At 38.8% G+C, this 27,091-nt stretch overlaps 1 protein-coding gene across 16 annotated transcripts in view; it reads right to left on the bottom strand.

Annotated features, from left to right (window-relative positions):
- KIF21A (kinesin family member 21A) overlaps nt 1-26,157 on the bottom strand; it is a 151,459-nt gene extending 125,302 nt beyond the window's left edge. For 10 of the 16 annotated variants that reach the window (XM_047740896.1, XM_047740897.1, XM_047740903.1 and 7 more), the window contains exon 1: nt 25,837-26,157. In XM_047740896.1, coding sequence (XP_047596852.1) covers nt 25,837-25,880 — 44 coding nt within the window. In that variant the 5' untranslated portion in view covers nt 25,881-26,157. Of the gene's footprint in view, nt 1-4,810; nt 4,846-25,836 lie in introns of those variants that run through there. The other 6 variants (XM_047740907.1, XM_047740904.1, XM_047740901.1 and 3 more) reach the window with 6 other exon arrangements.
- Nucleotides 26,158-27,091: the final 934 nt, after the last annotated feature.

Below are 27,091 nucleotides of genomic sequence, written 5' to 3'. Positions count from 1 at the left end.
GATTCTTTGGTCTAACTTTCTCATTTTAAAGATAAATCCAGGAGAATGTATGTGATTTGCCTAACATAACTCATCTAGTTACTAACGGAAGCAGAGCTGAGCCCCAGGTCTTCAAATTCCATTCCTATAGGATAAACAGTTCCTCCTTTTTGCCACTCCCTTGGAGATTATTTGGAGCTCCTCTATCAAGGAGCCGTATTGACCAGCAATATTCACTATGAAGTTGCTCGAACTACTAATTGATATAATAAAATACTAGCAAGTATAGCAAGGAATGTGACTTTTCTTGGTATCTCATTTCAACTATAAAACCTCAAGAAAAGTTTCTAAACACACCCCATAATATTTACCAAGAGGTGACCAAACTGGTCCTTCAACTAGCAGTCCTTACCACTCATCTTTAGGCTATACATGATAAGGCTAAAGATTCATGATCAAAATACTTAAAAAACAAAATTCTTAAGTATAGAGAACACTGTTTTCTCATTTCATCTCCAAAGTATAGGGAAGTAAAATGCCTCTCCTCTGTCAAGTCAAGTGGGGGTGGAGGGGTCAAAGTTTGTCTTTACTTATAGAGACTAAAGAGTTATAAGAAGGGGACTGTGGCATTGCATTTCTGCAGAATGCAGACTGTCCCATCTCAAAATGTCTATGTTGTAGAGGATAGTCCACTTCTAGAGAGAAGTGAGAGTGTCTCTGAGAAAAATCGGATGCATGTCCTTTGGATTCCAGGTGTAAATACATAAAGTCTGAAGATGGGAAGTAAAAAAAAAGAGGACAGTTACTGAACAAGTGGCACTTTTGCTACTGACATGTCACAGATACGTGGTATTTCGCATTGCCCAGGTAGACAAAAAAGTCGGTGGCCAGACTATCAGCATTCCTGTTTTGCAAGGAATGTTGACTACCACCACAGTAAATGGACATTCACTGTCACAGGCTATAGATACACAAGATATGAAAGTAAGGAAGGGAAAAAGCTAGAGCATTCACAAAAGGTTATGCACGGAGTGCAGCTCCCATTACAGACATGGCAAGAAGACTGCCCTCAGAAGGCTCTACAGTGAACTTGAGGACATTATAGCCAGCTAGTGAAAGCCAAGAGAGCACTACAAAAAGCATCAAGCAAAGAAGTACGCAGAACACTAAGGAAAAAGAAATTTTGCTTTTCTTCTTTAAATGTCTCCCCACTCCCTCTTTGGAAGACCCAGAAGAGGCAGAGTGAGCATGGAAGGAGAAATGGAAGCACAAATTGAGGCAGAATAAGGTAAGCAAAGGGGAGTTCCTCTTTTCCACTGTAGGTTATTAAGTCTGTGGTCACGACTGAATCAGATGCAAAGAGAACAGGGAATTGGATGTTTTTAGTTTAGACTGGGCAGTACTTTAATTTCTGAAAATGAGACCATTCCTACAGATGAAAATAACCAGAAAGTAATGGGACCTACCCAAGAGGTTGGAAAGAAAAATTAAACAATTTTGATTGAAGCAAGCATAAAGCAAAAGGTTCCTCACTAGATGCTACTAAAATCAGTCCACTCAACAAACCAGTTATACACAGTCTTTAGGCATCAGATTTGAGAGGAGGACTTAATGATCTAGGAAAACATTCACGAAATGGAAAATGTGAAGTGAAAAAAAAAAACACATGATAAAAACTGTATATGCAATAGGATTCAATTTTTGTTATATTACATAAAGAATGAGATTATATTAAAATATGAGAGAAATAAAATGTTTTTATTTCTCAGGGTAGTGAAATTTTTATAAATTTTCCAAAAATGATAATACTTTTATCATCAGAAAAAATATACTGCTCAAAATTTTGCAAGTACCCTTGTGAAAAAAATATGACATTTTTTACCATTACAATCAAAATCAATTTCTATCATTTTTTTAGTGTCATTAGTATTATTCCAAATTTTGTAGCCAAAAGCAGTTGCCTTAACAATATCAAATAATGAGAACTACAAAAATGCTTGAATTTCAGGGCCAGAAACAAACTGGCAGATACAGTGTTCACTCAAGAACATCAAACAAGCTCTCTACAAGACAGTAGTAACATGGCAGGCCAATGCTACAAGAATATAGCTCAACGTCTCCTCTCAGTGGGGTCACCAGATACCTCAAAATTCTCCTTACCCACCGTATCTCAGCAAAACATCAAACCACAGCAAAATAGCCATCTAAAAATCTTCAAGATGCTCTTTGCTCTAAAATATAGAAAAAGTTCATCAAACTCTAAAGTCGCCATCAGAAGTCCAAATTTTCCAGATTAACCTTCAATATAAAAATTTTAATTCAATGCTGTATAGACTCTAATTTGGCCTCACCGTGTCTCTCACTTCCTTCCTAAACACCTTAGCTGTGTGTTGGAAATCATGGTCCACAGCAGCAATATAGGCAAGTGTTAACATCTGGAAAACCAGCTAGAACCAAGTTTACCAGAATTCAAATCCAGCCCTGTCACTTACGCCTGCGTGACCCTAAGCAAATTGCTTAACTTCTCCATTTCCTTATTCATAAAAAACAACTAATAATAGTGCCTATACTATAGGATTATTGTATCATGTGAGTTAATATGCGTTTATAAGCTAGAACATTTGTTTCTGCCACATAGTGCTTAATAGTTCATTTATTCTGACTTGAAAACCCACCTATACCCTCAACCTAAAACCTCATCTGCCTATCCCCTGAGGACATGGCTCTTACTGCCCTCAGGAAAGGCTATTTTTTCCACCCGTACAAGTCATTGCCTCCAGGTGAGTTTTCTTTTTTGCTCCCTAGTGCAGTTTCCAACCTGTGTCTTCTCATTCTCTCCCAAAGATCCCATCTTCCTAGAAGCACATGTCATCAGACCTTACCACCCCTCAAAATTCTTTATTGCTCTCCTTGTCACACTTAAAATTGATCTCACTTACAATCTACAGGGTCCCCTTCACCACTACTTCTACCAGCATTCTTGGCAACTTCAAATCCCTTAAGTGGGTCTTCAACCCAGACATCTAGCCTGCGATCCAAACTCGTATATTTAACAATCAACTTGACATCTTTATTAGGATATTCAATGTATAGCAACTGCAACAGAGCCAAAATAGAACTATTGCTCTCCATTCCCAAAAAATCCATTTCTCCTCTAAGTTTCAAACCCAAGAATCTACTTAATTCTCTTTTCATCATACCCTTTATCTGCAAGTCCTAACAGCCCTATCTCCAAAACTTACCCCAAATCTACTGTTCGCCATGTGCCCCACTACTGTTTAGTCCAAGCCACCTCCATCTCTTTTCTGGAACACATTAACAGCTTCTCACTGGTCTCCCACTTCCATGAATTCTTGTAACACAGTTCGCCCTCTACATAGCAAACACTTATCTTTCTACAGTGTAAGTCAGATCACGTCAGGTCTCCTCCTAAAATTCTCTAAAGCTTTCCCACTAAAATGAAAGTTCAAAATTTCTATTCTTGATTACAAGGCCCTAAATGATCTGGCTCCTGCCCTTCTCCAGACATTATCTCCACCCTCTTTTTTATTTGTTGTACCTGGCTATATTGCTCTTCCTACCATTCAACTAACATGCCAGTTTATTTTTGGAGGATTTTGTCATTGTTTTTGCTTAGAATTCTCTTCTCTCAGATCTTCTCATAGCTCACTTCTCAGTCAGTATTCAGGTCTCAGCTCCAATGTCTCCTCCCAACCAAGGTCAATTATTATCAAGCATACTGTTGCACATTCTGCACAGTAATAATCAATATCTGAAATTGCTATTTTTATGTTTATTGTCTTTATCCTCACCCAATGTTATCTCCTTCAAAGTGGAAACCCTTATCTTGCTTACATCTACAAAGAGTACCTAACTTACCATGGTTTGACACAATTTTCCAACTTTTCATTGCTACAAAAGACATACACATTCAGTAGAAACTGTACTTTGAATTTTGAATTTTCATCTTTTCCCAGGTTAGTATTAAGCAGCATGATACTCTCTCATGATGCTGGACAGCTGTAGAAAGCTGCAACTCCCAGTCAGCCACGTGACCACAACAAACATAAATAACCAACACACTTAGGACTGCTCTGTTTTTCATTTTCAATAAGTCATATGAAATATTCAACACATTATTACAAAACAGGCTTTGTGTTAGTTGATTTTGCCCAACTTTAGGCTAATGTAAGTCTTCTGTGCACGTTTAAGGTAGTCCAGGCTAAGCTATGATGCTCGTAAGTTAGGTGTACTAAATGCATTTTCAACTTAATGATATTTTCAATGTATGATGGCTTTATCAGGAGGTAACCCCTTCATAACTTGAGGAAGATCTATATATCCTCCACACCCAGAGCACCCTTCCTGGAACACCAATGGCAATCAAATATTTTTTGACAGACTGACTAAAGTTTCCATAACAATAATCAAGAGTATACTATGTTTTCTCCTCTGGTGTTGAGAAACACATATGACATGCCTACTGATGTACTAAGCACTTCACAGAGGACAAAAAGAGATAAAGTCTATCTTTGTTCTTAAATAATTCAAAATCCATTTGAGCAGGAAGGAAAAAAACAACATAAACCCATGACACTAGAGACCACTACTGAGGCACTAGGGGGATCCCAGGATCTCAGGGGTCCCAGGATCGAGCCCCACATCAGGCTCCCTGCTCAACAGGAGTCTGCTTCTCCCTCTCCCTCTGCCTCTCTCCCCAGCTTATACTCTCTCTCTCTCAAATAAATAAATAAAATCTTTTAAAAAATAAATACAAAATAAAGACTACTATTTACAAAGCAATCTATCATACACTATATATTATACTTACCTATGTGAATACAGTAGCATTAGTCAGTAAAGGCACCCTTAGGAGAGAAGAATTCTATAAGGTATATATTGTTAATATCTTTTACAGATGAGGAAATTGACGTACAGCCAGCTTAAACAATTTACTCAAGGTTAAAAACGAGGAAATGAGTCCGGTTCAATCAAGTCTCTTAATGCCACAGCCTATTCTCAAAGGAAATTGTGTCTGCCAATTCCTTGTAACAGAGAGCTAGCTACTATGAAAGGTATATCTAACAGAAGTACGATTGGAGAATAGAGAAGTCAAGGACACCTAAAAGTCTATAAATCCACCAATATTAAATGTTCAAAATGCCTGGGGTTTTGGATCTTGAAAGATAAAACAGATCGTCAGTCTCCTACGAAAAAACACAGCCTATTAGCCACAGAACATCAGGATCCATGTAGACACACAAGGAAAAGATAGGCAGTTAACTAAGAGATTTAACATTTATCCAAACTATATTCTCAGAAATGGAATATTTTAGGGACCTTTCCATAGAAGCCTCCTACCTCACTTAGATCCAAGCTGGCCTCTCTGAATGACTTAGTTATTAACTAACTGTGTGGGAAAATGTATGTGTGTATGTGTGAACATGCAGGCATATGTGCATACTCTGTCCTTAGATGTGTGGAGAAGCAGATGTCAATAAAGCTTTGCAATTAACATCTGATGAAAACTGATGAAATCTATGGGAGGGACTTTTTTTTAGTGGAATGAGTATGAAAATTGGAAAAGATTAGAGAGAATAAGTATGGAGGATAAGAAAAAAAAGCAAATAAACCAATAGGATTATGTTAAAGATTAAGAAATTGGAAAGATCACGAGACTTAGATTATTAGGAAGAGTTTACATAGATCATGGAACTTACATTATTAGGAAGAGCTTACATTACTATTTTGGAAAATAGGAGTCATTTTTCTGTCTTATAAAGTGAGCTATTGTGATTATAATGGCTACAGAAGTAGACCACTCCAATACCTTGTACATAATGTGTTCATCCTCCATTTTTGGCATGTTTCAGAGGGCCATCAGATCTGCAAGACTCTCTTAACTGAACCAAATTCCTCAAGGCCAAAACCGATACCTGATTCACCTTGGATTTCCCAGTGCCTAACAAAGTGTCTGCATTGCACTTGATTTTAGTGGGATTCAATAACTCATGATTGGGACTACTGAAATATATTGAACTGATCTGAGCCAAACTGAATTGGAATGATCAGCAATGGCAGCCATGCATTGTCTTCACATATTCATTTTCATTCCTCCATTTTAGATATCAAAAGATACTTAAGTAACTTCTGCCATATTTACAACAAGCTTGGAGCGATAGCTTTTGTTCTACACTTTTAGTAGTGCTTTATAAAGAAGATGTAATGTACTCAGCAGAAGTCTAGTGCACTTTACACATAATGGGACTGAGTCATGGAGAGTTGCCACATTAGTTTCCCACAGGTCACTTTTACACCACTGCCACCTCACAGTGAGCCAATGGAATAGAAAAGAGCTGAACTCAAAGTCCAAAAGTATTATTTTCATCACCAAAGTTCATTTAAAAGATTCAATTATAAAAGGGAAATTATGTAATGTGCAAATAAACCTACTTGGTAGTACCAAAAAAAAAAAAAAAAATGATGAAGATGACTGCTTTTGAAAACAGAAATTCCTTTTACTGCATTCTTTTTTCAGGTAAATAGACAGCATGGTTCTCATCAGAATGTACAGAAATTAACTCAAATACATAAGTATCTGTTTTTGCATATGAGGAAATCTGATGATTTTGAAGGATATTCATATTCCATTATATCTACCTCTGTAATTGTCTTTAATAGCTAATATTTGGAGGATTCTGCCTGTCAAAAACAGTAACTAGGACTCTTAGTCATCTTCAATACCCCACTTAACTTCTACCACAGATTTTCTAAGTTCATCTGTCACCCCACCACTCCATTTCACAGTAAACCAACTTGTGAAAAAGACAAAAAAGTGTTTATTTTACCAGTTCAGTCAAGTTTGTTTTCTAAACAGGTTTTTTTAAAAAGTGAAGTTTGTTTTCAGAATTGTTTGTTTCAGACTGTTGGTACCATTAAATACTCAGAAACTGGTTTTTGAATGCTAACAAAACTGTAAAGGTTTCAGCAGCTAATACTGTATAAATAAGAAAAACCTAATTGTTAAGCAAGGTCTAAAAAAGAGTCACAAATTAATTTTTTTATTTAATCATGATAATTAAATTTTAAAAATATGTCAAATGACTTGCTCATAGACTCTAAAAAGGATAAATTAATTTAAAAATTTAATTTAACAAAGGAACTCTGTCACCTCAATCAAATCTATTAATTATTTCACATTAGATATGGAAATAGTGAGATGTTTTCTTAGAGCTTATATATATGTGTATGTGTTGTGTTCAATCACTTTTGGGGTCTTAGTAAATACGCTGTTAGTATTAGTAGAACTGTGCTTGAGTTAATGATATACCAAGAGATATATTTAAGAGGTTTAAGGATTAACAAGTCTGTCAGCTCACCTTGCCAGGTAAGCAGTTGGAAATCAATAAGTATTCCCATGTCCTTAAAGATAAACAGGAAAGGAATGTCACTCCATTAGTATACATACCAAAAGAGGACAAAGATTAAAAAAAAAACAATTTATTCAACCTAGTCAAGAAAGCATAATTATCTCGACCTTGACTTTCATAACTCATTGTATTCATAAAGACAAACTAAGACATCCATTCTATCTTATAAATATAATGCTGATAACTCCAACTGGTAATATTAAGGTCAATACTATCTAATATAAATGTACTCTTATTTTCCCTTTTATTCATCTTTACTGAGATACAATTGACAAATAAAATCATAACATATGTAAAGTGTACATTGTGATCATCTGATATATGGGCACACTTTTTTTTTTTTTTAAAGATTTTTGCGTATTTATTTCAGAAAGAGAGCAGAAGCTGGGAAGACAGGTAGAGGGAGAGGGAGAAGCAGACTCCCTGTGAGCAGGGAGCCTGATGTGGGACTCGATCCCAGGATCCTGAGATCAGGACCTGAGCAGAAAGCACACGCTTAACTGACTGAGCCACCCAGGCACCCCCCATGTGCACACTTCCAAAGGATTCCCCCATCAAGTTAATTGAGGCATTCAACACCACACATTTGCCCTTTTTTCCCTTGATGAGAACTTTCAAGTTCTACTCTCTAAGCAAATTTCAGCTACACAATATAGTGTTATCAACTACAGTCACCCTGTAATACATTAAATCTCTGGACCTTATACATCTTATAGCTGAAAGTTACTAACCTCTCCCTATATCTCTGCTCAAGAAACAAATTTTTGCAAGTTAATGAATACAAGTAACATTCACTGAGGCCTGCAATATGCCAAGCATTATTCTGAGTATTATTAACAACCCAATTAAATCCCATACAATCCTATGAGAGATTAGTACTCTTATTATCTCTATTTACAGAGAAACCAAGATGATGGTAGAGAGTTTTTTTGGCTTTCGTTTTTTAAAGGTTTACTTAATCATTTATGAGAGAGGACCCATGTGCGAAAGAGAGGGGAGTGAGGATGGGGCAGAGGGACAGGGAGAATCTAAAGTAGACTCCCCACTGAGCACAGAGCCTGGTGCACAGCTTGACGCAGGGCTCAATCCCACAAACCTGAGATCATGACCTCAGCCAAAACCAAGAATCACACACTTAACCCACTGGGCCACCCAGGTGCCTCAAAGGTGGTAGAGTTTTATAAACAAGAGCTCACCAGGGAAAGTATTCCTGTCTTAAGGTGATTAGAAAAGAAATTGTGGTTATTCACTGTTAATTTTTACCTAGAAGAGGAAAAATAGAAATTTATAGAGATATAGATGGACAGAGAGAAAAAAAAAAGAGGTAGTAGGAAGAGGAAGGAGAAAGGAAACACTAAAAAAGAAGAATCTAACATCTCCCAAACAATACTAAAGGCAAGGCATTTACAACATTCATATAATCTTAACAACTCTATAAGATGGATATTAACTCCATTTTACAGATGACAAAACCAAGATTCATAAAATTTAAGAGGTTGTCCTAGAATTTTGAACTCAAAACTTTGTGACACTAAAGTCCGTGCTCTTTTCAATAAGCAGTGCTGCAAAGAACAATAAAATTAAGGCAGGTTCGGGGGGGAAGGGAAAAGACAAAATTTATAAGGAACATGAAGCTAGAAAAAAAGAGATCAAGCAGTGTTTAGAAGTTCCTGTATAGATACTGGGATAAGACAAGGCACTATTGCCATAGATCCTGATGCTTTTAACTGACAGTGCAAGGCTTCTGGGAACCACAATGGCTACTCAATTCACCTTGATTCCCTCACACATTCTTCTTCTTCCCATCCCTTCTCACTGTCAGTGAAGCTGCCATGAGAAATACCACTTGCCAATTCACCTAGATGTGCCAGTCCCATACTGAGCGATTACAGTGGACACCAATGATTTGGCCTAGCCCAACACACAGTCTATGGGCTGCTTCATCAAAATTGAGATGCTAAACTGTCATTGTGAGTACGTTACATGACACAGCAGAAGCTACCAGAAAAGAACCATTTTCATATTAACACATAGGTAAACATAGTTCAGGAGGGACCAAAACTTTCCATTTCAAAACGACAATCAAGAAAGCCGCTCAAAACTTCAAAGTTTCTTGACAAGCTCATATATCCTTTTTAACTAAAATGTCATTTGGACATGTTTTCATATGGACAATCTTTTCATCAAATGATATTAGAAAACAAATATCAGGGCGCCTGGGTGGCTCAGTTGGTTGGGCGACTGCCTTCAGCTCAGGTCATGATCCCAGAGTCCTGGGATCAAGTCCCACATCGGGCTCCCTGCTCCATGGGGAATCTGCTTCTCCCTCTGACCTTCTCCTCTCTTATGCTCTCTCTCACTGTCTCTCTGTCAAATAAATAAATAAAATCTTAAAAAAAAAAGAAAAGAAAAATATCAATTTGTCTATTAATATATTTTATACATTAGCCAGATTCATCAACTCCTTAGTGGATTTTATGTTTTAATGAGTGTGTGTATGTGTGTGTGTTTCATGTCAATCCCATAACAAGATGACAGCTTCTTTTTTTTTTTAAGTTTTTTTTTTTTTAAAGATTTTATTTATTTGACAGAGAGAGAGAGATCACTAGTAGGCAGAGAGGCAGGCAGAGAGAGAGAGGGGAGGAAGCAGGCTTCCTGCGGAGCAGAGAGCCCAACGCGGGGCTCGATCCCAGTACCCTGGGATCATGACCTGAGCCAAAGGCAGAGGCTTTAACCCACTGAGCCACCCAGGCGCCCCCTTTTTTTTAAGACTTTATTTATTTATTTGACAGACAGAGATCACAATTAGGCAGAGAGGCAGGCAGAGAGTGAGAGGGAAGCAGGTTCCCCGCTGAGCAGAGAGCCCAATGTGGGGCTCAATCCCAGGACCCTGAGATCATGACCTGAGCCGAAGGCAGAGGCTTTAACCCACTGAGCCACCCAGGCACCCCAAAATCACAGCTTCTTGATCTCAAGTGAAATCTGTCTCAAATTATACTGGGGTCACCAGGCTCACATGGAGTAAGGGAGAAAATTAGACAACTAACCTGGCCAAAGGCCTAGATGACATGAAAGTGAAGTGAGGTCCAGAAGTAACACAGCCTTGATCAAGGGCTAGCGTGTATATAAAGTGGATTCAAGTAGCCCACATGAGTTGAAGGAAACCTCACTTGAATAAAAAACAGGACAAGTCTCCTCCTCTACAGAAAGAAACCTTTCTGTAATTTCATGTAAGTAAATTTGGACTCAAGATACGGGGAAAGGGATACAAATCAGGAAACTGAGATGTAAGTCAGGTCTGGACAAATAAAATAGGACATTACAGGGAAAGCTTTGACCCCAAAAGCAGAGGCAGAGAAGATTGAAGCGGTAAAACAGAGTTCAGACCAATCAGCTGGTGGGGCAAACTACGCTGTTTTGATTTACTTGTGGCCTTATTTAGGACTGACCCAGAAACTAAGAGATACTAAGCAGAGAAAATAATGATAATAAAAATGACAGTAGTATCTACTCTTCACAAAACATTTACTAAGTGCCAATAGTACAAGGGTTTTATATACATTTCTTATTTAATTTTTATAACAAACATACAAGCGTGGTGCTTTCTCTTATTGAGCCCCTGTAGACTTTGAATATAATGATATTTATTCAGCTCTTATAGACATTGAATATAAAAATATTTTCCCTTATAATGGTCCTTAAAAGGGGATGAAAATGGGGTGCCTGGGTGGCTCAGTGGGTTAAAGCCTCTGCCTTCGGATCAGGTCATGATCCCAGGGTCCTGGGATCGAGCCCCACATTGGGCTCTCTGCTCAGCAGGTAGCTTACTTCCCTTCCTCTCTCTCTGCCTGCCTCTCTGCCTACTAATAAAATAAAAGGGGATGAAAATTCTGGAACATGGTTAGAGACATGGTTAGAGATCATTTTCATCAGTGTTAACTGATTTGTACTGACTCATCCTCACTAATATCCACTTGCTGCTTCTGTATTTGTCATAACTATAAAGTTTATATTTTTTTTAAAGATTTTATTTATTTATTTCACAGAGAGAGATCACAAGTAGGCAGAGAGGCAGGCAGAGAGAGAGAGAGAGAGAGAGAGGAGGAAGCAGGTTCTCCGCTGAGCAGAGAGCCCGATGCGGGACTCGATCCCAGGACCCTGAGATCATGACCTGAGCCGAAGGCAGTGGCTTAACCCACTGAGCCACCCAGGCGCCCTATAAAGTTTATATTTAAAAGCAGCCAACCTAATAAGCCCAACCAGGGATAAAACTCACAATCTTGGCCTTCTAAGCATCACACTGAAATCAACTGAACATATAGCCTAACAATACCCATAGCACTCAGCAACATAGAATTTCTTTATGCCTAGGGCACCTGCGTGGCTCAATGGGTTGGGCCTCTGCCTTCGGCTTGGGTCATGATCTCAGGGTCCTGGATCGAGCCCCATGTCGGGCTCTCTGCTTGGCAGGGAGCCTGCTTCCCCCTCTCTCTCTGCCTGCCTCTCTGCCTACTTGTGATCTCTCTGTCAAATAAATAAAATTAAAAAAAAAAAAAAAGAATTTCTTTATGCCTATTTTTATTTTTATTTTTTTTAATATGCCTATTTTTGAATAGAATGGGGTAGAATCTTACTATTAAAACACAGAAAACAAGGCAACAAAATTGAAGCAAAACATGTGCAAATTTAAAAGTGTGAAATTATCAGAAATCTTTGAGTTACTCTATTTTGAAAGCTGCAGTCATACAACACAAGATAAATAAAATAATGACTGGCCTACCAAGTTAATACAAAATTAAGAATCAAAGATAACTAAAGAAACCCTATACTCTGAGACAAGAATTGCATTTGCTACAAAGGTAACAGAAGGTCCAATTACACTATGTAACAAAATAGATAAGAATATAATCAAGGACAGATGGAATTTGTTGCCAATCTAAGGCAAAGTTGGTTAACTAAAATTCAAAAGTATCATACTGTATTGTCTAAATTGAGACTTGACAATGTCACAGATGTCACGTTTGGATTAAAGAATCTTAAATGGCAGGCCAAATAACCAGGAATGAAATCTGTAATCTCAGGGGTTTTTATTCTGTTGTTGTTTTTTAAAGATTTTATTTATTTATTTGACAGAGATCACAAGTAGCCAGAGAGGCAGGCAGAGAGAGAGGAGGAAGCAGGCTCCCTGCTGAGCAGAGAGCCCGATGCAGGACTCGATCCCAGGATCCTGGGATCATGACCTGAGCCGAAGGCAGAGGTTTAACCCACTGAGCCACCCAGGTGCCCTTGTAATCTCAGGTTTAATCAGCCATTGACAATTTCCATTTTAGGGCAGGACAGATACAGACTAGTTGGCCAACAAGCTGCTCAAACAAGTGTTTTGTATTCAACCAAGGTGAACAAAAGCAATATAAGCACTTTAGAAATGCACTAATTTTCAAGGAACATGGAATGGTTATGGACCTGTGTTTGGTTGACTATCAGTGGCTTAGACCAATGTGTTGAATGCATATCTATATTATCCGAATACATTATATCTTGTTGTAGATATAGTTTAAAATTTTAAAATTATAAATAAAGGTATCTTTTTCTAAAAAGCATCCTCAATGTCATCACATTTAACCATATACTGTGGGTGGGCAGTGCCACCATCCCCCCTTCAATTCCAGGAAATGGTCATTTGTAGAGTCTGCTTATCAGTGGAAATGAAAACATTACAGGAATCATAAAGCACAGCAAACTCGTAGAAAAATGAAATTAAGATCCTTACTAGACAATAAAAGTCTGTCAATTAAATTACTTTTTGAAATATGGAATTTAATATATATTGAGTTAACCACTGATATATAGTAGATGACACATAATATGCAGCAAGTTATTCAAAATGCCCTTATCTGATATAAAGACATGGAAAAATTCTTATGCTCTACTCTAAAATGGTAAACATCAGGCTATAAAAGTATATCCACATTACAATAATTTTTTAAAATTTATAAAACAGACTAAAAAAAATCAAAATGCTAATAGTAACTAGATCAGGGTGATGAACTGTGATTGATTGTTTTTCTCGTCTTTTCCTGGATACTTTTTCTAATGTGATTATATTATTTCAATAACAGAAAAAAATTGGGCACCTGGCTGGCTCAGTCAGAGGAACATCCACTCCTGATCTCTTATTTGTGAGTTTGAGCCCCACGTGGCATGTAGAGGTTACCAAAATAAATAAATAAACTTTAAAAATAAAGAAGAAAGTAATAATAAGTCAAATAGAAGTGACTTATGAAATGAAAAGCTGATTTGAAGGTTCTTAGACTAGACCTGCAAGATCTATTTCCTGCTTCTAATTATCAGTCTTCTTTAAAATGCTTTCAGCTAAATCTTGACATAGCTCTGTCAATGAATACTGCAAGCACATTGCCCCATCAGCTCTAGGTACTAGAAAAAATTCTATAGAAAAAGTAAACTTTAAAAATTCTGTGTTTTTAGTACTTCCAGTTTTTTCCCGTTTTCTCCTTGTAACACTCTTTAATCCATACCCTGGTTTAGTGTGTTGTTGCCAAGACCGACAAAAGGAAGCAAGGAAAGCATTAAAAACATTTTCAAAACCCTAGTGCAAGCCAATTCAAGTATTCACATTTTTATTAATCAATTTAGTCACCATCCTCTTATATTAGGTTAAACAACTAGTAGAAAATATAACTCAATACTATTGTTAATCTCACAAAGTATATGATAGTAACTTTACAAAATACTAAAAACCATACCAACTAGAAGTCTGTATGGGAAGAGAAAGGAAAAAGCTAAACTGGTGAATTTTAGTAAACTATAAAAGAAGGAATTTATTAAGTTAGAGCAGAATGGTATGAAAGGAACATTTTGAAAACAAAATAAAAACATGAAGGTAGGTAAGGTAAGGTTTTTAGAAGTGTTTATATACATTTTCTATCATTCATAGCAGTGCAAGTAATAGACACACTCAAAAAGCAAGAGAGCAGACACAAACACCTATAAAGCACTTTACTAACTCAAGTTACAGATCACACATTAGAGAATGACTAATCCAATCGCTAGCATTTGAAATATAACCAACAGGTTCATTGTTGGTTATATCAAACCCATGTCTAATAATAATATTGTATGTGTTGTGTAAAAACCATTTTCCAAATGCTTTCATGTGGCTGGCTCTTTTGATCCTTTTACAAGTCCACCGAGGTAAGTAGATAACTACTTACTGAAAGCCAAGTTTATCAGTGGTTAAGAATCAAAAATATATTATATGTTTATAAAAAATAAAATTTAAAAAAAAAAAGAATCCAAAATAAAACAATTTTCTAACCATCTCATATTCATTCTATTATATCACATTGCCTCCAAGTTATGTGATTCCAGTACACAGTGGATATTTATATTTATATAATGAATTAATTTTTATCTAAAAAATTAGTAAGATTAGAAAGAATACAAATGAGGGTAGAGATGGCCTATGTCTCATTATCCCATGTGATCAATATACCACATCATAATAATTAACTATAGCTTGACCTCTCCAAAGTTTCATGTTCTTGCTTGCTGATGGAAAAAGTCTCTCTCAGGGTGCCTAGGTGGTTCAGGCAGTTAAGCATCTGCCTTCAGCTCAGGTCATGATCCCTGGATACTGGAATGGAGCTACACATCAGGCTCCCTGCTCTGCCAGGAGTCTGCTTGTCCCTCTCCGTCTGTCCTGCTCAGTCTCTCTGTCTCTCTCTCTCTTTCAAATAAATAAAATCTAGAAAGAAAAAAAGAAAGAGAGAAAGAAAGAAAGGAAGGAAGGAAGGAAGGAAGGAAGGAAGAAAAGGAAAGAAAAGAAAAGAAAAAGGCTCTCATTTAGAACAACTCCAAAATGACTACGTAACTATGTCAAAGAATATGGGTATATACTCTGAAAAAAATACGTCCTTCATCATATTCAGAGAACTACAAACTCATCATGCCTAAGTGACAGACACAGCTCCCCAAAGTTGTGAATAATGTCAAATCCAATTTCAAAAACTAATATTTTACTACACTCTTAAGAGATCCATAGTGCCGTCCTTGATTTAGCCCCTGCTTGGGCTCATGATGGGACACAACCAAGTCTGAAAAATTTTCTTATTTCCTTGCTCTTACTGAAGATGCTGATGGGGTGAACAGTCACCCAAGTAGACTCACCATGGGGTTAAATCCTGAAAGACCATCACTCCAATCTAGACAGGTAGATACCTGCTTGTTTCAATATCAAAACCACAATGTCCTTCAAATGTTCTTGTATAATAATGCTATCAATATGTTAGCACCTTCTTTAACTATTTTAAAGATATTATTTATTATTTGAGAGAGAGTGTGTGTGTGCACCTGCAAAGGAGGTAGAAGGGGGGGCGTGGAGAAGAATCTCAAGCAGACTCTGCACTCAGCGCCAACCCTGAAATCATGACCGGAGAACCAAACCAAGAATCAGATGCTTAACTGACTAGGCCACCCAGGCACCCCAAACACCTTCTTTAAAAAAGCATTAAATATTCTCTGAGTTTGGGGAACATTTCAAGCTGAACAGTGAAAAATCACACTGTATACATCTCTCTCATTGCAAGTTTAGCAGGAGAGAGAGAAGATTCATATAAGGAAGATCTATGGCCCCAAACGGCAGAAATTTCTGTGCATGGGAATAGTTTAGAAAGGCTTCATGTAGAGTTGAGATTTAGGACTTTTGTTGGATGACAGGCCTCAATTATGGTCAAAATGTGTTGTATTCTTTATCTCCTTCTAAAATAAGGAGGGGAAGGACTAAGATATTATTTAAAAGCTTAAGAATCAAAAAAAAAAAAAAAAAAGAAAAAAGAAAAAAGAAAAAGAATCACCTATCACGTGAAGTATTACCTAAAAGAAGGTCTTTTTAAAACCACTCAGATTTCTACTTCTATCACCAATTCCAGGTCTCAATATATATCTCACCCCACATGACTCCACCCTACCTCTACCCTACCCCCCACTTCAGCCATCTTGCTCATAGCAAGCCTGCCATTATTACTGGAATGTGCTATAATCTTTAAGTATGTTGGAGTAAAAAGAAAAAAAAAAGTTTTAAGAACAAAGGGAAAGGATGGGGGAAAAGGCTATATGCCTAGCATTCACAAAATGCTCCCATCTCCATGTTGAACATTATTTCCAAATTAGACTATACACACATGATACTTAAGTGGTTGTCATTAAAGCATTACTGTGCTACCTGTGAATGTTGAAAGCAGTCCATATTATTTTTATCACCCAGTTCTGGCATTTCTTCACATTTAAATATACCATGAACTCCAAAATATAGACCTGTATTTCTGTTCCAGGGGTCCTTCACTCTGTGTCTCTGAGAGGTCCTTTTTAGAATCACTGTCCTGGTTCCAAGATTGGGGCCATCATAAAGCAAAAATAATGGGGGCGCTTGGGTGGCTCAGTGGGTTAAAGCCTCTGCCTTCAGTTCAGGTCATGATCCCAGGATCCTGGGATCGAGCCCCGCATTGGGCTCTCTGCTTAGCAGGGAGCCTGCTTCCTCCTCTCTCTCTCTCTCTGCCTGCCTCTCCGTCTACTTGTGATCTCTGTCTGCCAAATAAATAAATAAAATCTTAAAAAAAAAAAAAAAAAGCAAAAATAATGGGCACTTAAGAGTGAGGAAACTCATCTAAATGTCAAGTTAACTTTTATAAGGAGTACTTAAGGGATTAAAACTATAGTTTTTAAAGTGTAAATTTAGGGGATCTGGATGGCTCAGTTAGGAGTCTGCCTGCTCAGGTCATGATCCCAGCATCCTGGGATCAACCCCCACATTGGCTGCTTCTCCCTCTCCCGCTACCCATGCTTGTGATCCTTCTCTCCCTGTGTCACTCTCTGTCAAATAAAAATAAATAAATAAATAAATAAATAAATAAAATGTAAATTTATTCTATTTCTAGGACGTCTGCCAGAAAAACATGAAGACCTAGAAAATCCACAATACTAATCAACACGAAACTTGAGCTGTTAGCTGTGAGACCTCAAGCAATTTCCTCAACTTCTCTGAGACCTATTGTCTAAACTGTCACAAAGAAGGAGCCTTAACCAGCTAGTCCCTCCAAGTCCTTTCCATTTTAAAATCTATTTTTTTCAATAATTACAGAGGTACTAAAAATCATCTTTAATATATAAATGTCTGATAATTTCTAAAAACAAAGGACAAAGGAACCTCATATATAATTCTTAAACTGAAATTCAGAAAGATCTCATAATAATTGTAGGGTGTCATGAAAATTGTCCCTTTGCTTGGCTGTCATTTGCTTCAAATAAAGCCTGAGCCACAGGAAAACTATTTTAACACTCTGAGAAGATTAAATAGTTAATCCACTGGGAAACCAAGCTGAAAGACAGAATTCACAAATCCGCCTTCCAGAGAGAAGCATTGAAAATAACAAACAAATTTGTTTCATTTTGGATAAAATTATTCTAATGATACACTGTACACAAATACTTTTTATTATCTGGCATCCATTTTCATTCCTGTTTTCCTTCCTAATCTGAAGCTGAGATGAAGGTTATATCTAACATTAGCAGAAAACAACCATTTTTAAGTCAGAGTCACACAAATGGGTTGTAACATATCTTGGGGGAAAACATCCATAATAATGCATATTCCAAATTCATGTCTTTGAAGATAAATTGAGAGAACTGGAAGATTGGGCAGATTATGGTATTAACTGCCAAGATAATTTCTGCTTTCATGGCTCCACAAAACTGGAATTTCTAGTGCATCACTCTACCCCATAATTATGCATCAAAATATTAACCAATTAGCAGGTAAGATGGTAAGAGCTCAAAGGATAGTGATAATTAGACATGAAACTTGAACTTTCATAGAGTTCCAAACAACAAACAGGTCTATCACACTTCATAAATTCAATAAACCATAGCTGAGGAAAACATATCAACTCATATTTTGTAAATAAAATAATTTAATTGACTTTCAACTAACATCATGTACTAGCTCTTCTTTCATTTCCCTTACTTCCTATTCCAACTACAAAGACATAAAAGTGGGACATGTATATTTTATCAAGTAGGACATGATATAAATAATATTCCCCAATGCATAAGCTTTGAAGTTCACTTTTTATTTGAAATACTTTAGAGTCAGGGCACACTTTTCATTTTTTAAATCACTCTTCTTAATGAATCATAGTAACTAAAAACTGCTATTAAAAAAATAAAGAAGAGGCGCCTGGGTGGCTCAGTGGGTTAAGCCGCTGCCTTCAGCTCAGGTCATGATCCCGGGGTCCCGGGATCGAGTCCCGAATCTGGCTCTCTGCTCAGCAGGGAGCCTGCTTTGCTTCCCTTCCTCTCTCTCTGCCTGCCTCTCTACCTACTTGTGATCTCTCTCTGTCAAATAAATAAATAATTTTTTTTTTTTTTTTTTTTTTTTTAATAAATAAAGAAGAAGGGGCGCCTGAGTGGCTTAGTGGGTTAAAGCCTCTGCCTTCAGCTCGGGTCATGATCCCAGAGTCCTGGGATCGAGCCGCGCATTGGGCTCTCTGCTTGGCAGGGAGCCTGCTTCCTCCTCTCTCTCTCTCTGCCTGCCTCTCTGCCTACTTGTGATCTCTATCTGTCAAATAAATAAGTAAAATATTTTTAAAATAAATTAATTAATTAATAAAGGATAAATAAAAACTAGAAACAATTATCTTCCATTTCTAGTTCACGCCATTGATTACATTTTGTGTTAGTTCTAACATATTTTGTTCATTTAGAGAGTCTCATCTGCTAGGGATGTAAAAGCAGGGACCATGTATGTCATACGTGGTATATATCCTCAGCAGTAGACAAGTGTCCAGCATGGGGTCCTTGGCTGGCTCAGTCTGTAGAGCATGTGACTCAATCTCCCTTAGGATTGTAAGCTCAAGGCCCACTTTGGGTGTACAGATCACTTAAAAATAAAATCTTTAAGGGGTGCTGCTGTGGCTCAGTTGGTATGATCTCAGGGTCCTGGGATAGAGCCCCACGTCAAGCTCCACGCTCAGCTGGGAGCCTGCTTCTCTGTCTCCCACTTCTTCTGCCCCTCCCCCCTCTTGCGTGTTCATCTCTCTTTCTCAAATAAATAACATCTTTAATAAATAAGAAAATAAATAAAATCTTTAAGAAAAAAGTGTCCAGCACATAGTAGACACTTAATAGATATTTGTTGCATGAAAAAAGGAATAAACAAATGACCAAACACCAGGAAACCATCTATTTCAATAAAATAAATATCTCTAAAAGCCTCACTTACCTACTTCTGTATTTTCTTTTTTTTTTTTTTAAGATTTTATTTATTTATTTGACAGACAGAGATCACAAGTAGTAGAAAGGGAGGCAGGCAGGGAGAGAGGGGGAAGCAGGCTCCCTGCTGAGCAGAGAGCCTGATACGGGGCTCGATACCAGGACTCTGAGATCATGACCTGAGCCGAAGGCAGTGGCTTAACCCACTGAGCCACCCAGGTGCCCCTACTTCTGTATTTTCTAAACATTAAATTCTTTCAAATAATTCAAATCACATGTATATAACCATTTCAGCCTGAAAGATCCTTATTACATGAAATTAATAAATAAAATGTTTTTGAAAACATTTGGAAATATGTTTAAGAACAGAAATAAGAAATGTTAACTAGACTAAGGTTGCTGATCATTTTGCAATGTATACAAATTTCAAATCATTGTGTTGCACACCTGAAGTTAACATGTTATATGTCAACTACACCTCAATTAATGAATTAAATGAACAAAGAACAAAAACAAAATACACAGAAATAGGTAAGATAAGCCTGAGTTTGAGTTCCAGGGCTGGTAATTAGTAGCTAAGAAACCTTGAACAGGTCACCTTGTGCCTTTATGACTCATTTTTTCATCTGTAAAATAGGAATAAGAAAACTGGCCAGCCTACCTCACAGGGTTTTAATGTAGGTTAAATAAGACATTGTACATGTGTCTTATAACCAGTGGGAAAAAGCAACCACAAAAGATGAAATGTTTCCTGTTCAGTAACAAGAGTACCCAAAGTAAATAGATTGTTGGGAAAGTCAAGCTTGAAATGTTAAAAACTTCCTTCCTGTCGATATAAAGCCAATAGTTTCACTAACAACAAAATCACATATTTAATAGACTGGATATGCAAAGTTCTTACAACTTGTAATACCTTCACACTGCCACATCAGCATGAGGAAAAAGAAATGTCCAGAAAGGTCACCATGGAAATCAGTGCCAGTGACAGACCTAAAACTGACCTTTTGACTGTCCAACCAGTCATAAGCCTACTGAGCAATGCCACTATTTAAAATTGCTTTAGTAAGGTAAAAACACAGCAAACTGAAACCCAGACTACCTTACACACTAATCCAAACTGATTGTCAAGGATATGTACAGTTCTCTGACAAAGTCAAGCAAAGACATTTTAGCTCACAACCACATAGACAATGACACAAAAACACAATGGTCCTCTCTGTATCTCCATTTTTGTCCAGCTCTTGACATATTCTGCAAGCTAAAGTTCTTGAAAGGGAAAAATTTGGGGGGTGCCTGGGTGGCTCAGTCAGTTAAGCATCTGCTTTTGGCCCAAGTCATAATCCCAAGGTGCCAGGATCAAGCCTCATGTTAGACTCCCTGATACACAGGGAGTCTGCTTCTCCCTTTCCCTTTGCCCCTCTCCTCAGCTTGTTCTCTCTCTCTCAAACAAATAAAATATTCTAAAAATAAATAATAAATAAATTTTTTAAAAAGGAAAAAATTTCAAATTTGCTAAGTCAGCATTCATGGACTGGAAAGCAAAAAAGCACATCACCTCTTAATGTCTTAAATTAGAATTCAAATGTTTAATTGATCTTATTGTTTTGAGTTAATTGAACAGTTCAATTCAGTATACCTATATATATATTTTTTTAAGATTTTATTTATTTATTTGACAGAGAGAGAGATCACAAGTAGGCAGAGAGAGAGAGAGAGAGAGAGGAGGAAGCAGGCTCCCCGCCAAGCAGAGAGCCCAATGCAGGACTCGATCCCAGGACTCTGGGATCATGACCTGAGCCGAAGGCAGAGGCTTAACCCCCTGAGCCACCCAGGCGCCCTACCTATATATTAAGAACAGAAAATATACTATACTTCATCATTCATTTTTGTTGATGACATCTATCTAAGCCATCCATTTAACTTACCACATTTTCTAAGAATTCAGCTACCATATTGAGGCCATAATCACTATCTTTCTAAACCTATATATCCTGGGGGGAAGGGAGGGGATGTTGCTTTTAGTGTGTGTGTGTGTGTGTGTGTGTGTGTATGTGTGTGTGTGACCACTCTAAAAAAAGACACCTAGTATTTTGGCATTTTCTTGATCTAAAGGTGTGGCTCATCTATGATGGGGTGGCTATGATTTGTTTCTATGTATTGACTTATCCTGCTGATAAATAGCATAGTTTTATTCTATATTTAAAATATAGATCAGTACTAACCAATAGAAACAATGTGAGCAATATTATATTTGACTCTAAATTTTTTAGTAGCCACATTTTTAAAAAGGAAAATAAGTGAAATTAATTTTAATAATATTTTATTTAATTCAATGTACCAAAATATCACTTTAATGTACAATCAATACAAAGATTATCGATATATTTGCATTCATTTTTCTTAATCTTTGAAATTCAATGTATATATTACACTTATATATGTCAAGTATGACGCTAAACTTTTATCAGAAATACTCTATCAGTATCTAGGTTATATAAACTATACAGCTGAAAAAGTAGATCCATATAACCAACTTGTTTCAAGAATATTCAAATATGGGGCGCCTGAGTGGCTCAGTGGGATAAACCTCTGCCTTCAGTTCAGGTCATGATCTTAGGGTCCTGGGATCGAGCCCCACATCAGGCTCTCTGCTCAGTGGGAAGACTGCTTCCCCCTCTCTCTCTCTGCCTTCCTCCCTGCCTACTTGTGATCTCTCTCTCAGTCAAATAAATAAAATCTTTTTTTAAAAATTTTTAAAAATTAAAAAAAAAAAAGAACATTCAAAAGTTATCCAAAAACGAGGTGCCTGGATGGCTCAGTCAGTTAGGCATCAGATTGTTGATTTTGGCTAGGGTCATGATCTTATGGTTGTGGGATAGAGCCCCTCATCAGGCTCCTTGCTCAGCAGGAAGTCTATTAGATATTCTTGCTCTTCCTCTCCCACAGCCTCCCCACCTCTCTCTCTCTCTCTCTCTAATAAATGAATAAATCTTAAAAAAAAAAAGTTATCCTAAAACTAAATCAAGGACCAGTTTTTAAGTTTAAAATTAAATTGATTAAAATTAAATAAAATGATAAATTTAGTTCCTCAGTGGCATTAATCAAAGTCAAATGCTCCAAAGCCACATGGGTTGAATAGTAGGGTTATTATCTGAATCCATATCCAACCCAATGAAAGATACCCTGCAAAATACCTAAAATATACCCTGCCAAAAGGCATTTTCAGAAATTGAATAAAAAATATTCTCCCTAAATAAGAAACTTTCTTTTGAACTTCTATTCCCCAAAGTTGTAGATGACCCATGCACTTATTTTGAGAAATCTTAAAATAGAGTCATCAGCCTTAACACTCTGCATCTAACAAAACACAAGAACCTTTGGGACACTTTCTGCATTTTGCAGTGGAGTCAATCCCCTATACCTGTTATTACATTATTCAGTGAAGAGGAAAGCAGATCAAATGCTTCTGTTGATTTGTTTCAATGTGTTGATTTACTTATCCTGCTGCTGAAGCCTGTCACAAACTAGGGTCAAATTGGAGAACACTGTAAAGATTAAAGAGAATCTGAGGAAATAATTTTAATAAGTTCAGATCCTCTCTTCCTGAGTTTTATCTTTTCTAGCAATATCAAAGTATACATAAATTATCAAAGTCACTCATTTGTAACTGAACTAGTATAGAACCAGGAAAAGGCAATTGACTTTAAGCTAAATAAAGTTTTGTGAAGTATGTTCTTGCCTTTCACCTATGCAGGTTTAATGGTTAAGAATTTGTCTGGGTTGGAACACTGGTTCCATCACTAGCTACTAGTTTAACTTTAAGCAGGTCACTTAATATTTCAGTGTCTCAACTGTAAAATGGTCATAATAACAGAACCTAAATCAAAGATTGTTATGGGGAATAAATGAGATTTTCCATGATATAAAACATATTAACAGCACTGACTCTTAGCACATGACATGTATCTAACAATGACTGCTCAGAATCAGAATAATCAGAGATGAGGATATACTTTCAACAAATATTTGTTGTAAATGAAAATATATGTCTCCAAGCACTTTCTAAATACCAAAGTGCTATAAAAACATAAGCTATTATTACCCTATGTATAATAAGTTTAGAGAGTGGATCTACTCAGTGTATTTAATGAAAAAAGAAAAAAGGACCTTTACAGTGCAGCTTACCAAGTTCTGTTAATATTTTTATAAACCTTTCCCAAACAGACCCACACTTATGACTTAAAAAGTATAAGCATAATCAAATATAAATCATTTATAAATATATTTTATTCATGAATCAAATAGAAATTATTTATATGCCAACAATACTTTAGGGTCATCCAAGACTCTGCTCACCTTCAGTGTAAGCATTATCAGATTTAATAGCACAGCAAATAAACTGTTATTCTGATATAAACTGATATTCTAGAGAATTCGCAGATAAAAATCTTAAATCTTTAAAAATTATTTCTCTCACAGCCTAATTTTCAATTTTCATTACTATTTTATGCTCCTTCTGCACCTTCTTTGATTGGATCCACTAACAAAACTACCACTTACTGGGTTTCTGCCATGGTACAATTACTAAAGAGTATTAGAAGGCCAAAAGAGAGGTAGTAGCAGTAATTAGGAGAAACAAACTAATCCAACAATTGGATAAGTAGCCTCCCCCTCAAAAAAGAATTTAACCAAATTAAAACTTCAAAAGCTTTATAACAGGTGATTCTAAACAGTCATAAAACTGTCACGTCCAAGGGTAATCATTTCCTGATCTGTTTAAAAAAAAAAAAAATCTTTAAAATTCATCTTATTCTGTGGCTCCTGGCTGGCTCAATCAGAAAAGCATGACTCTTAAAGGGGGGGGGGGGATGAGTTGGAGCCCAATGTTGGGTGTAGGCATCACTTAAATAAATAAACTTTCAAAAAAATAAAATAAAATTCACGTTATTCTTAAAATTGATTAAAGATACAAAGTGTATAAAATTGCCATTTCTATGCCTAATCAAGATTTGCCACTAAAATAAAAATGCTGACATAACAAGATTGTTAAAATACCTTTCGAGAAAGGCTACATGAGTGAAGGATTTTTTTTCATTAATTTCACATTTCTCCAAGGACACTATTTTCATAATCCTTAAAGTATAAAGAGAAGCAGATTCATAGTAGACCCTCAGAGAGCTGTGAAAGCAACGCACTTATTCTACCATGAACGCTTCATTAATATTTCAGTGATGATGTTGCAATTTTCCATAAGCAACTGTCAGAGCGCTGCTTCTTGATACGTATCAAAACAGTCGAAGTTACATTCAACACTCGTGTACCTGGCTTTGACCAAAACACAATTCTGATGTATCCGGTATTTCAAAACTCACACCCAGGCATGTATAATTTTATATTGTATCCACCCTGCCTAACCTCAGGATGTTTCACTCATTCACCCATTTAACCCTACCACTTGCTGAAGAGTTTCTTCCTTCTACAGACCTATCACCAGGGAATCTAATTCTTAAGGAGAATTCCCATCCCAGTGCCTAAGAGGCCAGATGTGTCTCCTACAACCCATAGGCTTGTGCTACGTTCGTCCCTGTGATGCTTCACGAGACTTCCATTTGCACGGGCATCTAGAACCCTGCGTTGGGAAGCGCTGTCAGTCTGATGCTTTGTCTCCTGCCTCAGAAGGCCTGAGTTCCATGTACACATAGGACAGACACTCTCTAAATAATCGAAAGAACACCACAGCCCAGCACGGAGACAGCCCCTCCGCTCAAAGCCGGCCAGGCCATCGCCCAAGGCCGCCCTACCTGAGGCGATTGTTCCTTGGGTGCGAGACCGGGCGGGGGCGGGCGACGATGGCTTGCACCCCGAGGAGTCCCGGCGCCCCAGGGACCCGGCGTCGCGCAGCCGCCCGCTACCTGCAAACGCCACCCGGAGGCGGGCCGCAGGGTCTCTCCGGCAGCACCCGGCCGGCCCGGAGCCACTGCCTCAGCTTACCCAGCCGCCAGCCTCCCGCCCGACGGTCCCCTCAGATCTCCGCACCACAGCAGCCGCCGCTCGCGACCGGAGCGCGTCCTCCCCGCGCCCTAAGCCCGCCGCCAGCCCGCAGTCCACCCGCCGCCGCCACCGCCGCCGTCTCCGTCCTCACCTGACAGCCACCCGCACCGAGCTCTCGTCCGGGGCACCCCACATGCTGGCGGCTGGCGACAAGCGGGGCCGCTGGGCCTCTGCACCGCAGAGCTGAGGCACCGCCGGCGGTGCGGCGCTCGGGCTCAGCAGACTGGAGCGGCAGGGGGCGGCCGGCTCACCTCCGCCGCGCTCCAGCCATGTTGGGCGACTGAATGGAAAGGTGGCGGCGGCGCTGAGGCAGGAGGAGGAGGAGGTGATTCACGAAAGGCGGACGCCCGCCCCTTCTCCCCCGCTCACCCCCCAGGATCTGGGGCGGGGACGAGGCGCTCTTGAATGGCAACCGCGGCGGCGGCGGAGCCAGCAGGCCGCCCGCGGCTTCCTGACGGCCGGTAAGTGCGCCCTGCCCCCTCTGGTGGGGACGCGGCCTGCCGGCTGCGGGGCGAACACTCCACGCCCGCCTGGGCGCTCAGGGCTGCCGGCCCTGCACTGCGTCAGCCGTGGCCGCACAGCCCGGCCCCAGCGCGCCCTCCCCGGGCCCGCGCCCCGCCCTGCCCTCGGCGGGCACTGCCTGGCGCTGCTGGGCAGGGAGGCGCGAAGGGGGGGGGATGCCGGCCGCGGGCTGCCCACGCCCGAGGGCGGCGAGCCCGTGCGCCCTTCCAGGTTCTTCTGTGAGAACGCGGCGGCGGGTGCTCGTCCTGCTGCCTGCGTCCTTTCTAAAATCGGAGCTCGGTGCACGAGCGCAGCGCCCGGAACCAGAGCGCTGCCACTGTGGTTCGGCTTTGTTTCCACCCTTGGGCTTGTTGTCCTCTCTCCAGCGTGGACTTTGACCCCCTTCCCCAGCCCCCCGGCTGATCGCCCTCCCTCCCAGGAGTCAGTCAGTCGTGCTAAACCGACTCTCTGGTTTGGCCACTGTGCGGGCAGCTGGGCTGTTCAGCGGTGCATTGCCCGCTTACCAGCCCACACAGAACATGGAAACGATTTACTCCGAGGCTCCTGAATGCGTTTCTGTGAAGTCATTTTGTACACTGGTAAATGAACTGCACCCTGGTACTGCCAAGCGTTCCCAGCACTGAATATCCACCAAGACCTGCTCTGTAGTAAATCCTCACAAACGGATTTTTTTTTTTTTTCCTTCCTGGCCTTCAAAAGGCACCTCCCGATCCCGGGATTCTATCAACATCGAACCATTGTGGTGTCTGCTTGTGACTATTGTGCCTCCACATGCCTTTAGACAGCTCTGTGGCAACAGCCTTTATGAGTTTCACCACAGAGTA

This window comes from Lutra lutra, chromosome 8, assembly GCF_902655055.1.
Source record: "Lutra lutra chromosome 8, mLutLut1.2, whole genome shotgun sequence".
Classification (NCBI taxonomy): domain Eukaryota; kingdom Metazoa; phylum Chordata; class Mammalia; order Carnivora; family Mustelidae; genus Lutra; species Lutra lutra.
Note: the sequence above shows the minus strand (reverse complement) of the source record. Positions and strands in the feature narration are given on the sequence as shown.